The following is a 13,826-nucleotide window of genomic DNA, read 5'->3' as shown; positions in this document are numbered from 1 at the left end:
ACGACCTTCTTTTTAGGAGGCACCTGTACTAATGACTGTACCACCTGTCCTGTTCAAGCCATAATTATCTATGTTTTTTTAATTCTGTAAAAATCGCTATATCACCTAGTCATTTAAAAGCTGACCAAGACAAATTTGAAAACGTTATAATAAAAATAAATAAATAAATAAATAAATAAATAAATAATAATAATAATAATAATAATAATAATAATAATAATAATAATAATAATAATAATAATGATTTTAACTGAGCATGTAGTCAGGCGGTGGAAGGAATACTTTGAGGAGCTCCTCAATCCCACCAACACATGGAGGATCACATGGAGGTAACGGAGCTGAGAGACCAGGAGACAGATGGACCACTCTTCAGGGCAGAAGTTGCAGAGGTAGTGGAACTACTCCGCATCAGTGGAGCCAGGGAGGTTGACGAGATCCACCCTGGGTATCTCAAGGCTGTGGATGTTGCAAGAATGTCGTGGCTGACACGCCTCTGCAACATTGTGTGGACATCAGGAGCGGTGCCTTTGGAGCTGCAAACCGGGGTGGTGGTCCCCATCTTTAAGAATGGGGACCAGAGGGTTTGTTCCAACTATAGGGGGATCACACTCCTCAGCCTCCCCGGTAAGGTCTACACCAGGGTACAAGAGAAGAGGGTACGGTCGACAGCTGAACCTCAGATCAAGGAGGAGCAGTGCAGTTTTCATCCCAGACGTGGAACCGTGGACCAGCTCTTTACCCTTGCTAGGGTGCTGGAGGGGGCATGGAAGTTCACCCATCCAGTCCACATGTGTTTTGTGGATCTGGAGTAGGTTTACGACCATGTCCCCAGGGGGATCCTGTGGGGGGTGTTCCAGGAGTACTAGGTAGATGGCTCCTTGTTAGCGGCCGTTCAGTCCATGTTCTAAAGGAGTGCCAGCCTGGTCCACGTAGCTGACAGTAAGTCGGACCTGTTCCCGGTGAGGGTTGGACTCCACCAGTGCTGCCCTTTGTCACCAGTTCTGTTCATAACTTTTATTATAATTTTATTTGTGGATTTTCAACATCCTAACATGGGTGCATCATACAGTGTGTACATTTTCACTGTCCTTCTAAACATAAGTCCACACCCCCAACTTAGATAGAAACATAAACATGTAAATATAAATATACCAAAAGACATCAGGAATAGGAACAGGAGGCACATAGCATCCACACAAATTCTAGATGTGAAAACAGCAAAACCTCTTGTTCCTATTCATACAGTCACTAATCATCTTTAACCAGGTGGTGATCACATACTGAGTCCCAGCTCCACTTTATCTGTTCACAATCAACCACATTGGCACAAGCATCTCATGAGGAAAGGTCCAAGTATTGTATTCCAACTTTATGGGAAACAGTGGAAAAGGATTTCTCACCTGAACAAGTGACACCAGCGTCCTCATCGTGTCGACAGTCCTCTGTTCCAAATCCTGGGTGTTGACACTCAGTCAGAGAACTCTCATTTCCTGAACAGTCCACATCATCGAGCCAGATTGGATCAGAACCTGGACCAAAGTGGGCGGAGCTTAGGGCACTCAGCGCCATCCCACAATTCAGCTGTCTACAAACCACCTGAGCATCATTTAAGTCCCATCCATCATCACAGACTGTTCCCCAGGTACCACCATGGAAGACCTCAACCCTACCAGAGCACCGAGTAGAACCAGGACCAACCAGTCTGACGTGATCTTTAGGAACAGAAAACAGATATTTACCAAACATTTTAAAGGTCTTTGATTAAAACAAACAACTATAGCCTAAATTAAAAGTGTTTGATTAACATCAGTAAAACACTCACTATTATTTTCCAATCTTAACTCACATTACAATGAAACACACACATACTGTTGTTGAAGAAAAATTACAAAACGTGGTTCAAAGTTTGCTGCGATGAGTGTAGCTTTATTTAGTGTTCCGGAGCACGGTGAGAGTACCGATGCAGACAGAGCCTGTTTCAGTAGTCTGACCCCGAATCTATGTTTTCAGATGGTATTTATACAGTTACTTCAAAGCAGTCAATAGAAAACAAAAGACAAACAAAGTAATAAAGAAAAGGGGGTTGTACTTTAGGAAGGAGACAAGAAAATTTACATTCAGGGGAAAGGGGAGGGGGGTCGCACTCCAGGAAGGGGGGGTTCCCACCAAGGGAAGGGAGGGTAGGTCTCTCAGACCTGGTGGAGGCATCTTAACATATAATCAAAACATCACTGGTTAATGCTAAAGAGGTTAGCTCAACAGGGGACATGAAACAAAAGGGTGCCGTCTGTGCTCTCAAACAATAAGGGTGCCGTCTGTATTCACAAATCACAAATTTTCTTCCTCACTGTAAAGTAGAACTTCTTGTTTCAACGGAAAAATATAAGTAAAAGGGCTGCCTTAAATTTGTATGTCAAATGAAAAAACAGAACTTTTTCTGTTAACGTATGTCGTGTTGTCTCTATGAAATATCCTTTCTTGTGTCTGCGTCTGTCTTTGTTTTTGGACACAGATTTATTCATTAGTTGAATTTGTTTTTAAGTTATTTGAACAAAAAAAAAAAAAAGAAAAAATCCATCTGAATTAAAAATTGCATCATATAGACCAGGAGTGTCCAGTCCTGGTCCTCCAGAGCTACTATCCTGCATGTTTTAGATGGATCCCTCTTCCAGCACACCTGACGGTCGTTCTCAGACTTCTGCAGAGCTTGATGATAGGCTTAAACCACGCAGGATAGTAGCTCTAGAGGACCAGGACTGGACACCCCTGGTGTAGACGGATGTTTAGTAGTTTGGTGAATTCAGATCTGTTATTACATCTCATCAGTCATGACTGGTGTTGGAGTTGAACCCACAACCTTCTTGTTAGGGGGCACCTGTACTAATGACTGTACCACCTGTCCTGTTCAAGCCATAATCATCTATGTTTTTTTATTTCTTTAAAAATTGCTGTCTCATCTCATCATTTAAAAGCTGACCAAGACAAAATTGAAAATGTAATAATAATAATAATATAATAATTTTAATTGATCCCAGGGGGATCCTGTGGGGGATGTTCCAGGAGTACGGGGTGGATGGCCCCTTGTTAGCGGCCGTTCAGTCCATGTACTAAAGGAGTGCCAGCCTGATCCACGTGGCCGACAGTAAGTTGGACCTGTTCCCGATGAGGGTTGGACTCCACCAGTGCTGCCCTTTGTCACCAGTTCTGTTCATAACTTTTATTAGAATTTTATTTGTGGATTTTCAACATCCTAACATGGATGCATCATACAGTGTGACATTTTCACTGTCCTTCTAAACCAGTGGTTCTTAACTTGGGTTCGATCGAACCCTAGGGGTTCGGTGAGTCAGTCTCAGGGGTTCGGCGGAGGTCAAGACACACACTCGACTCATTAGTCGGGTGTGAATGTCGGGCTAGGTGCGTGTATGTAAACAAACGGCCTCGGAGTCTCTTTCTCTGATTGACAGCCAATATACGTGGTGTATTGTTGTTGCTTATAGCACTACAACACATCCGGAAGTGTTTATAATCTCTTCCACTTGTCTGACGATGAATTATTTGAGTATTTTCCACATCGTTGTTGTGACTTTTACTACCTCCTTTTAACCACGGAGGCAGCCATGTGTAGTGTTTGTTTACATTTTTCGGTCACCGCACTGGTCAGTTACAGTCATGTGACAACCGACGCATCATCGCAGATGGAGAAACCGTATTACGCTAAAGCTGAGCTAGTGCCGTAATAAAACAACGATCACAAAAATACTGAAGGAGTATCACGAGAACTTTTTTTTTTGATACACTACATGCAATTATCTTTTTTTTTGTCAAAATTGCGTGGTTCGGAAAGTTCGGAGCGAGATGAAACGAAAACTGGGTTGACCTGACGGCCTACACATACATATACACAACAGCAGAAGTCACACTGATTTGCAGTAAATTTTCATTATTATTGTAGCCTGATGGAAATTAGGTGATGGGTGTGTGTTAAAATGTTAAAAATGATAAATAGCATAAATACAATAAGTTCATTATTGGAATACATAAGGTTAAAAATTAAAACCATTTCAGTGTGGTTGTATTAAAAAAGGTCATGTCTTTGTGAAAAGGTATGGAATTTGTTGAAAGTTCATGCACTGTATTGGTTTTGTTCTTTGAGCACAGTGATGTTAATGCACGGTTCATTTTGTGCACCAGTAAAACATATACCTGTGTCTTGAATTTGAAAAAAATCATATTGTATTTTTTAATAAAGAAGGGTTCGGTGAATGCGCATATGAATGTGGTGGGGTTCAGTACCTCCAACAAGGTTAAGAACCACTGTTCTAAACATAAGTCCACACCCCCAACATAGATAGAAAAATAAACATGTAAATATAAATATACCAAAAGACATCAGGAATATGAACAGGAGGCACATAGCATCCACACAAATTCTAGGTGTGAAAACAGCAAAACCTCTTGTTCCTGTTCATACAGTCACTAATCATCTTTAACCAGGTGGTGATCACATACTGAGTCCCAGCTCCACTTTATCTGTTCACAATCAACCACATTGGCACAAGCATCTCATGAAGAAAGGTCCAAGTATTGTATTCCAACTTTATGGGAAACAGTGGAAAAGGATTTCTCACCTGAACAAATGACACCAGCATCCTCACCGTGTCCACAGTCCTCTGTTCCAAATCCTGGGTGTTGACACTCAGTCAGAGAACTCTCATTTCCTGAACAGTCCACAAAATCGAGCCAGATTGGATCAGAACCTAGACCAAAGGGGGCGGAGCCTGGGGCACTCAGTGCCGTCCCACAGTTCAGCTGTCTACAAACCACCTGAGCATCACTGAAGTCCCATCCATCATCACAGACTGTTCCCCAGGTACCACCATGGAAGACCTCAACCCTACCAGAGCACCGAGTAGAACCAGGACCAACCAGTCTGATCTGAACTCCTATCAGACACAAAACATCACATACATAGAATATTATATTAAAAATTTGACCTGTGTGAACTGAAATCGAACACAGGATAATGGACTGACCTGCAGCAGGTAAAGATGAGGTGAAGAGGAGACACACTAGAAAAATGAAAAAAAAAAAAACACGACATGATTTATTACAATTTTTACCGCCATATTCACACACATTTAGGCACCATCCCAGTTCACCCCTTGGCCCCTCCCTCTCAGCCCTTGCACTTGGCACTACTCTTTGAAATGGAGTTCACTGCATGAAAAGTGGGGTTTTTGTCAGTTAACGTCCCTGTAAATTGCTGTGGAACTTGAAATTAACGCCTACTGGTGGGAATTTGAAGTCACCACAGAAAATTCTCTCTAACTGCCGGGAATTGCCGTGAATTCCCACCCTCTGGTTAGAGAGCCTTGGCAATAACCCCTCCCCAGCCCCTTGGGCTATGTGAGGTTTTCGTATGTAAATGGTCCTGCTGTGAGGTATACAAATGCAAATGGAGTCGTACATGACACAGCAGTTTACAGTGGAGGTGAGACAACAACTTACTGACTTGAACCAGGCAGACACTGGATGAGCCACCAGACTGTGGACAAGAACCAGAAAAAGGCTGGAGCACAATCCAAAAATTGTGGTAAGTATATATTCAATTAATTATTACCTGTGTGCTATTTGGGTGGGAATTTTATCTTAGTGTGACTTTCTTAGTTAATTGCACAGTGTATGATAGTGTGGTTTGACTTGTGGAACTGATTAAAGTCATGAATCTGTCACATTGACCTGCTTGAACCTGGAGGTGTTTGTTCCTCAAAGTGACTTAGTCTTGTATTATTTTAGGAAGGTGTGCGCCGTCTGCAAAACAGTGAAGGAAACAACAGATGGTATGAACCAGAGCAAAGGTCAGATTTTAAAGAGTTTGGATCCATTCTGCTCTATAGAAGTAAATGTATGCCTTTAATGTCTGCTTTTTCTGAACTATTTCTATTTGGTTTTCAGACTGAGCTCACCCACAGTGAAGCAGTGACTGCTCATTTAATGGCAGCTCCAGCTGCAAGTCCAGGCTTGAATGGAGTAGAAAGTGGAGTCCTGTTGATTAAGAAACTTTAATAGTTTGTTGTGTTTTGTTTCTCTATTGTTATAATCCTATGCATCTATTTTTTTACTCTTCCTAACTTGTATATTTTAATTCCAGTGGCCTGTAAGACATAAAGAAACAGTCCGATGGAACTACACATACAGCCAACCAGATCTAACAGTCCAGGCAGAAGCCATGAACATTTCAGTCCACATCAGAGAAGAAAGACGGGAAGATTTAGAAGAATCTGTTTAATCTGAATCTGACACAAACACCACATTCTACTACTGTTAGCCTCACAGTGCAGCACTGATGGTACTTCTGTCTGTACAGCAGCTGGAGGCAAAAGAGGGTGAACTGGACAACAAGGAGGAGATTTATGGAGGGGGATCACAATGGATATGAGGTCTGATGAAGAAGATGGCACTGCTGATGGGACATCTGGGTGGACTGTAAGGCCTCCATCCTTCCAGAGTCTGGAGCTCTAACCCATGAGCTGCACTCCAACACACACTACAGCAGAACCAACACATGTTCTACCACCACAGACACTACAGCAGAACCAACACATGTTCTACCACCAGACACTAGAGCAGAACCAACACATGTTCTACCACCACACACACTACAGCAGAACCAACACATGTTCTACCACCACAGACACTACAGCAGAACCAACACATGTTCTACCACCACAGACACTACAGCAGAACCAACACATGTTCTACCACCACAGAAGACTGGACTGGACCACCCTCAGAGAAGATGGCACCAACACTTGTCTGATGTGATGTTTTTAGGTCAAAGATCAAACTTATTTCATAAGTTGTATAAATTACTTTCATAAGTTACAATAAGTTGATAATAGATAAATCAGTTAAAATCTGTTAAAATGCAGTTGGCTTAAGAATTGATAGGAGTGAGATGTCTTCTCGTTAAGGATCTTTGTGTTCGCTGTGCACTCAGGTTGTATACAGAGTGAGCGCTCTTTTGCTAGAGATGATCTTTGCCGGATATTTCCGTTCGTTCTTTTCTCTGCAGTTAAAGTTCAGAAAAACTCATGTTCGCTAAGTGTGCTCTACTACTGTGTGCCTTGGAAAAGTTTCTTCTTTGTAAGTGTATATATCCGAAAACAACATTAGGTTCTAGATGTTGGTTGATTGAAACTGTTCTGTGAACGTGTAATGAAGCTAACGTTTATGCTATTCAAGCTAGCGATGTGAGTGCATTACGTGTGTAGAGTAATTAATAATAACTGTAATAATAACTGTCTGTTAGTAATTGAAGTTGGATGTATTTTATATGTTGCAGTTACAAAAACGTTTCAGAAAACGTCAAGTAAAGGAGAAGCTCCAGCTCAGAACAGAAAGCCTTGTTTGGACTCTACTGTGTTGTTTGTGGCTGTAGCTGCACAGACACATGTTGTGAGGACAGCACATCTGACTGAACTGACTGTGGAAATTCTAAGTTTGTTTAATTTGAAAGTGTTGGCACTGTTTTCTTAAATATGTAAGTGTGCTTTTTGCATTCTACATTTTATTAAAGCTTGTCTTTATTTTTTAACATGATCTTGGCAGTCGTGTTCTTTCTTAATTGATATTGGTGGTGATGTTTTCAGTATGTGAATTATTACCCTGCAACAATAAATAAATATGTAAATAAATATCTGAATAATAAACATAATAATAACAATAATAATAATATTTTTAATGGGTGGGGCATATTATAATGCTGCACAGATGACCAATCACATGTGAGCTGTCCTTTGTGGTAACATCCAATGGGATGCTATAAAAAGAAAAAAAACATCCAATGTGTGTCTCTGTGGTCGGACATGGCAGGCACCAGTGACATTCAAATGTAAATGAGGGTCGTTCACACCTCGGCGAGCTGTTAACCCCCGCACCCACTCGCCCCCACACCCGCCCCGCTCCTCCTCTCCCGTTGGCTCCGTTTGCGGCAGTTTCCAGCACAGCTGAACTTTTCTGTAAACTCACGATAATTACCGGGAATCTTTGAAGTTGGCGGGCGTTTACGGGGTCGATAATCTGGTTTTTCATGCAGTGGTTGTAAGGGGTAGTGGTTGAAACATTCCCCTGTGAAATGACACAACCCTTCATCAGTCATCGATGCTTCTATAAACAGATGTTTGAACTTTGGGACAGAATTCTCCATGTGGTCAGCAGCTGGAACCGTCTGTGTTCCATGGGCTTTGGACATCTGTTTATGTCTGTCAACCGCAAAACGCATAAATGACACCTATAACACAATGAAACAGCATTAAACAGACGATCTAATGATTCAGTTGTTACCTCCGCAAAGGAGGTTATGTTTTTGCCAGGGTTTGTTTGTTTGTTTGTTTGTTAGCAACAAAACTTAAAAAGTTATGGGTGGATTTTCATGAAATTTTTGGGAAATGTTGATACTGGCACAAAGAAAAAATGATTACATTTTGGTGGTGATGGGGGGGTAGATCTGCCTTGTCGGAGGTCTGCACTCTCCGAGTGCTTTTCTTGTTTCTGAAGTAAATCTGTCCATTTGTGTGTTTCTTTGGTCACTGCTGCTCTGTTTTTCTGTGTTTACCTCCATCTGACCCATGATTGGAACTGAATTATGGCAGATTTGTCAGACCCCTGTGTTTGTAGTGTGGTCCTCAAAAATCTCCATTTGAAGGGTCAAACAGCCCTCTGCCTTAGCCCCTCCCCCTTAGCCTCTCCCCTCCGACTCATCGATAATCGGGACACCCCTAGCCCTTCACCTGAACGCACAAAATGGAGGGGTAGGGCTAAGGGGGAGGGGCCAAGGGGTGAACTGGGATTGGACCTTAGTGTTTCAGTACAGCATATAATTTAGATGTTATACTCTTTCAAATGAAATCTAATCAAATCAGACTGGCCCATCGACCACAACAGTTCCTCCAAAAGTCACTCATGCTGCCGTATCCATAATCTCTACTGTGATGATAGACAGGTGTGTCACTCAGTGAACAATGAACAACAAAACACATCCTACAAGAATGAGGAAATGAAATATATGTGTTTCTTTCAAAATTCTTCTGAACAGTTTTGAGTTTCATTGTAAGAAGAAAAAATGTGACAGCTCCTGTCGCAGCAATAACAAGTAAATACAGTCAATCTAAAACTCTGCTCGAATTATGTTGAATTTTTTTTTCTGATACCTCCATAGAACAGCAAAAAGTGTGGACATCTGAGTAGAACATCATATTAGGCCTGTGCTGTAGGACTGCTCCTACTGCTGTGAGTATTCTGTATCAAACTTTATGTGACAGTTTTTTACCCTTAAAGACCCAAATGACCACCTTTAACCCTTAAAGACCCAAATGACCACCTTTAACCCTTAAAGACCCAAATGACCACCTTTAAACCTTAAAGACCCCAACGTCCTCCTTTAACTTAAACCATCTACTGACCTAAACTGTTTAATTCCTGTTGATCCATTAATCCTATCAATCCATGTCAATAATTGGTGTCAAATACAGTTCTTAATCTTTTCACGGTCACCAGATATGACCATATTTGGACTTTCAGAGGCTCCATAGTTACCGTGAAAACACTGTCATCTTCTCCAACATTGATTCCACAGTCAAACTCATGCAGTTGGATCAATGCCAGTGGATGGACACACTGGGTTTATGTTCAGTTCATGACAGATTGGACTGAAAAATACACTGTTTATTCAGTTGGATCTGTTTTATCCCTTTTATGCATGAGTTATGAAAAAAAAGTATACAGATTTTTTTTAGATTGATTTCATTTGTCAAAATTAGGCTAAAGTTGAAATGCATTTTGATTTTTTTTTTCATTGTTTTATTAAGAATATATGAACTTCCTCAGACTAATGAAAGTACAACTTTTGGCTTTTCTTAATTCAGTAATTGCTGATATTGGAAACATCATAATGCAATAGTTTTTTCAGATACATTTTTTTTTGGTAATTTTTATGGAATGTCCTTTGCAGTGGACAGGTTTTTTTTTTTTGTTTTTTTTTTGTTTTTTTTTGTCTAAAGCTATGAACCTGTTGTCCAATCGTAGACAGTAAACCCATGTGTGGGTCTGAGGAGGTTCACTGGAGCAGATCCCAGATCAGTCCACATTCTACAGCTAACATCATCCTTTAGTTCAGGGGTGACAAAGATGCGTCCCACCAAAGGTTCAAATCCAGCCCCTGGTATGAATTTACAAAGTGTAAAAATTCCACAGTCAAGGTTGTGGAACTCATTTTAGTTGCGGTTCCACATACAGACCAATATGATCTACAGTCAAATAATAACAGCAGAATAACCGACAAAAAAGAATGACTCCATATTTTGTTCTCAGTTTGATGTGGAAAAAATAATATTACATTATGCCTATAAATAATGACAACTTCAAAGTGCAAAACATAACATTAAATTATGAAAATGTTTACATACATATGTTTTATATATTTGTATAGATGTAGTATATATCATTATTAATATGGATATTTATATAGCATATATATATTTTATATGTTTGTATAGATGTAGTATACATCTTTATTAATATGGATATTTATGTAGTAAATTTATGTTTTATATATTTGTATAGATGTAGTATATATGTTTATTTATATGGAAATTTATGTAATATATACAGGGTGGGGAAGCAAAATTTACAATATTTTGAGGCAGGGATTGAAAGACAGTGTATGACCAATTAGTTTATTGAAAGTCATGAGAATGTATTTGCCACAAGAAAATGTACATAATAGAAAATGTTTTTATTCTATGTGTCCTCCTTCTTTCTCAATAACTGCCTTCACACACTTCCTGAAACTTGCGCAAGTGTTCCTCAAATATTGGGGTGACAACTTCTCCCATTCTTCTTTAATAGTATCTTCCAGACTTTCTGGTAATAGTTTTGCTCATAGTCATTCTCTTCTTTCCATTATAAACAGTCTTTATGGACACTCCAACTATTTTTGAAATCTCCTTTGGTGTGACGAGTGCATTCAGCAAATCACACACTCTTTGACGTTTGCTTTCCTGATTACTCATATGGGCAAAAGTTTCTGAAAAGGTATGGATAATAGTGTTAGGTATGATTATGACATCAGTATATGTTTGGTTTCAAAACAATTGACGTAGTGTCTGCTGAGAAAAAACAACTAAATGTTCATTGTAAATTTTGCTTCCCCACCCTGTATGTTTTATATATTTGTATAGATGTAGTATATCTGTTTATTAATATGGATATTTATGCAGTATATGTGTTTCATATATTTGTATAGATAGATAGATAGTACACACACACCAGTGCTGATATGTTCAAATAACACAGAAAAAGACTGACTGAGAAAAGTAAGTAAAAGAGGACACACATATATGCACAAACACACAGACATGTACACACACACACAAAAACACTCTCGCGCACACACACACATATACACGTATACACAAACGCACACACACACATACATGTAAACACACACATGCACACAAACAGACTGAACACAGGAGGAGCAGGAAGTAAAAGAGGAGGGGCTATCACAGGGAGCCATCCAAACCAGGAAGAAGGCTCCGCCCCCAGACACCAGCACCACCAACCTAGAGCCACATCCTGACCAGAGAGAGAGAGAGACAGAGAGAGAGAGAGAGAGAGACAAAGTACCAGCACATGTGGGCAGCAGGGACCCCCACCCCACCAGGGAGGAGCAGACCCCAAGAAGGAACCACAGCCACCCCCTGGTGTGGAGGACACCCCCCCCACCCCCACCCCCCATAGAAATAGAGAATAAAAATATACAAGAGTAAAAAGATCAAACACAAGCACTGGAGAAAAGAATCTAAATATCAGACATATATATAAATAGTGAGTATTTTAGTGAGTGTGAATGTTTGTACAGTGACTCAGTTTAGTGCCGTCATTCTGGGTTCATTTTATAAACTCTATAAATAAACTCCATTTATTCAAATACACTGATATTTGACTATTATATTATTTATGCCATATTCTAAACACACAGTGTTTAAAATTAATAAATGCATATATCTGTGCAAAATGCATGTGAATATAATGTTAATATTATTTATATGTTGTAAATATTATAAATAAATGTATATGATATTGATAATTGAAATAAAAAATGTTTAATTTGATATTTCCTTTTGTTGTCCTTCAGTGACGCTGACATTTCTCTAAACTCGTTCTATTTAGGTTTGATCATATATTTTTTTCCTCTATAACCAATTATTGGGTTGTAAAATAGAGGGTTTATGGTTTACACTGAATACATTTGAGGATGAAAATGTCAGAGGAACTTCACTGTGGAGAACTGTGGAATTCTGGGGGAAAAAAAAAGACGTACATTTTTTGTCCATCTGTGATGCACTAGTTTTGGATATATTTCATGTAAAAATATTTAAACTAAATGTTTCCCTTTGAGTCTGTTTCAGATGGCATTTAGACCTTTACAGTTCTGTGGAATATTTGTGTTCAACTGGTCTGGTTCAACAGTTATCAATCAAACAGTAGTGGGCGGTCCATCTGGGACGCACTGGACCTCACACTAATAGAATAAGAACCTGTAAAAAAAAAAAAAAAGATTATTGTTGGAATTTAGTTGAAAAAACTCAGAAGAAATGAAAAGTGTGTGGAGTTTATGAAATAATGTTCTTAGAAAGGATAGTGGGGAGAACATCTGCCAGATTACCTTCTAGAAAATGGACAAAAAAGACGAAAACATGGGAAATATTAGAAACACATTGAACGACCACTTTGTTCATATAACACAACTAAATCAGCTCCTAAACTAAAGTCAGTTTGAGCCTCATTTCCATCATGACAGACACATGACCATCAGCACACGCTATGACTGATATCAAACACACCCCTGACCCGTCTGTAACCACGGAGGCGAAGTGTCTCCATGGTTACCATGTCGACCTGTCCTCTTACCTTGGATCCAGAAGGACATCCAGATGATCATCACGCTGTGGTCCATGTCCAGTCCCGTGCTGGTCTCTTCTCTCAGTCGTCCTCTCTTTGATCAGAATAGTAATAGTCGTCTCTATCTTTGATCAGAACATCAGTCAGTTCAAACTCATTCTTATCTCCTCACCTCCTCTGCTGTGGTTAGTGTTCTGTGTCACATGCCTTCACATATTTGGGCGGTAATATTCCACTGTCGACAGTGGCGGACCGTGCATTTCACACCTAGGCCTCCAGTAGTGCTCCATCTGAATCAATCCACCCCTTAATAACTATTTCATGGTTATAAAAACCATCTTATTCTGCAGAAATGCAGCATAAAGAGCCGTTGCATCCCAGATAGATAACTGGTGCAGCCACAATAAATGCCTTTAGTGAATAAACAAACCTGGGGTGCACAAGTCTCCTTCTACTGCAGCTACAGCTGACACACAGAAAAAAGCAGCAATAATAACCTCATAAACTTGCAATATTATTGAGGAAAATAGCAACATTTTACTCACCAAAAGTTCTGATTCTTTGTACACAAATCCACCCTTCTTTCTTTCCTCTAAAACAGTTCAACTCCTCTGTTGTACAGATTATCCATGTGGGTACCGGGGGTACCGCTCATAGTTAGTGCAGTGAAAGTGACGGACAAATCCTTTTCCTGGTTGTGACTGTCTTGCTAGCTTCGGAATTGTCCGACCTTTCTTAACGATGTCCAGCTTTTATTGAAAAGTCCGTCTTGAAAATGGCTTTGACAATAAATCTGCGACCAAATCCATTTCTTCTCCTCCTTCAGCCGTTGTGTTTGGACTAAACAGCTGTTAAAC

At 40.0% G+C, this 13,826-nt stretch overlaps 1 protein-coding gene across 1 annotated transcript in view; it reads right to left on the bottom strand.

Moving 5' to 3' along the window:
* Positions 1–13,024, bottom strand: part of LOC115424878 (deleted in malignant brain tumors 1 protein-like) — a 31,807-nt gene extending 18,783 nt beyond the window's left edge. The window contains exons 1-4 of the mRNA XM_030142273.1: positions 12,979–13,024; positions 5,037–5,072; positions 4,632–4,946; positions 1,401–1,712 (exon numbers count right to left, since the gene is read on the bottom strand). Of these exons, the coding sequence (XP_029998133.1) occupies positions 1,401–1,712; positions 4,632–4,946; positions 5,037–5,072; positions 12,979–13,024 (709 nt within the window). The remainder of the gene's footprint in view (positions 1–1,400; positions 1,713–4,631; positions 4,947–5,036; positions 5,073–12,978) is intronic.
* Between the last annotated feature and the right edge of the window lie 802 nt (positions 13,025–13,826).

The sequence above is a fragment of the Sphaeramia orbicularis genome, chromosome 8 (genome assembly GCF_902148855.1).
Source record: "Sphaeramia orbicularis chromosome 8, fSphaOr1.1, whole genome shotgun sequence".
Classification (NCBI taxonomy): domain Eukaryota; kingdom Metazoa; phylum Chordata; class Actinopteri; order Kurtiformes; family Apogonidae; genus Sphaeramia; species Sphaeramia orbicularis.
This window is presented reverse-complemented; position numbering and strand designations above follow the sequence as displayed.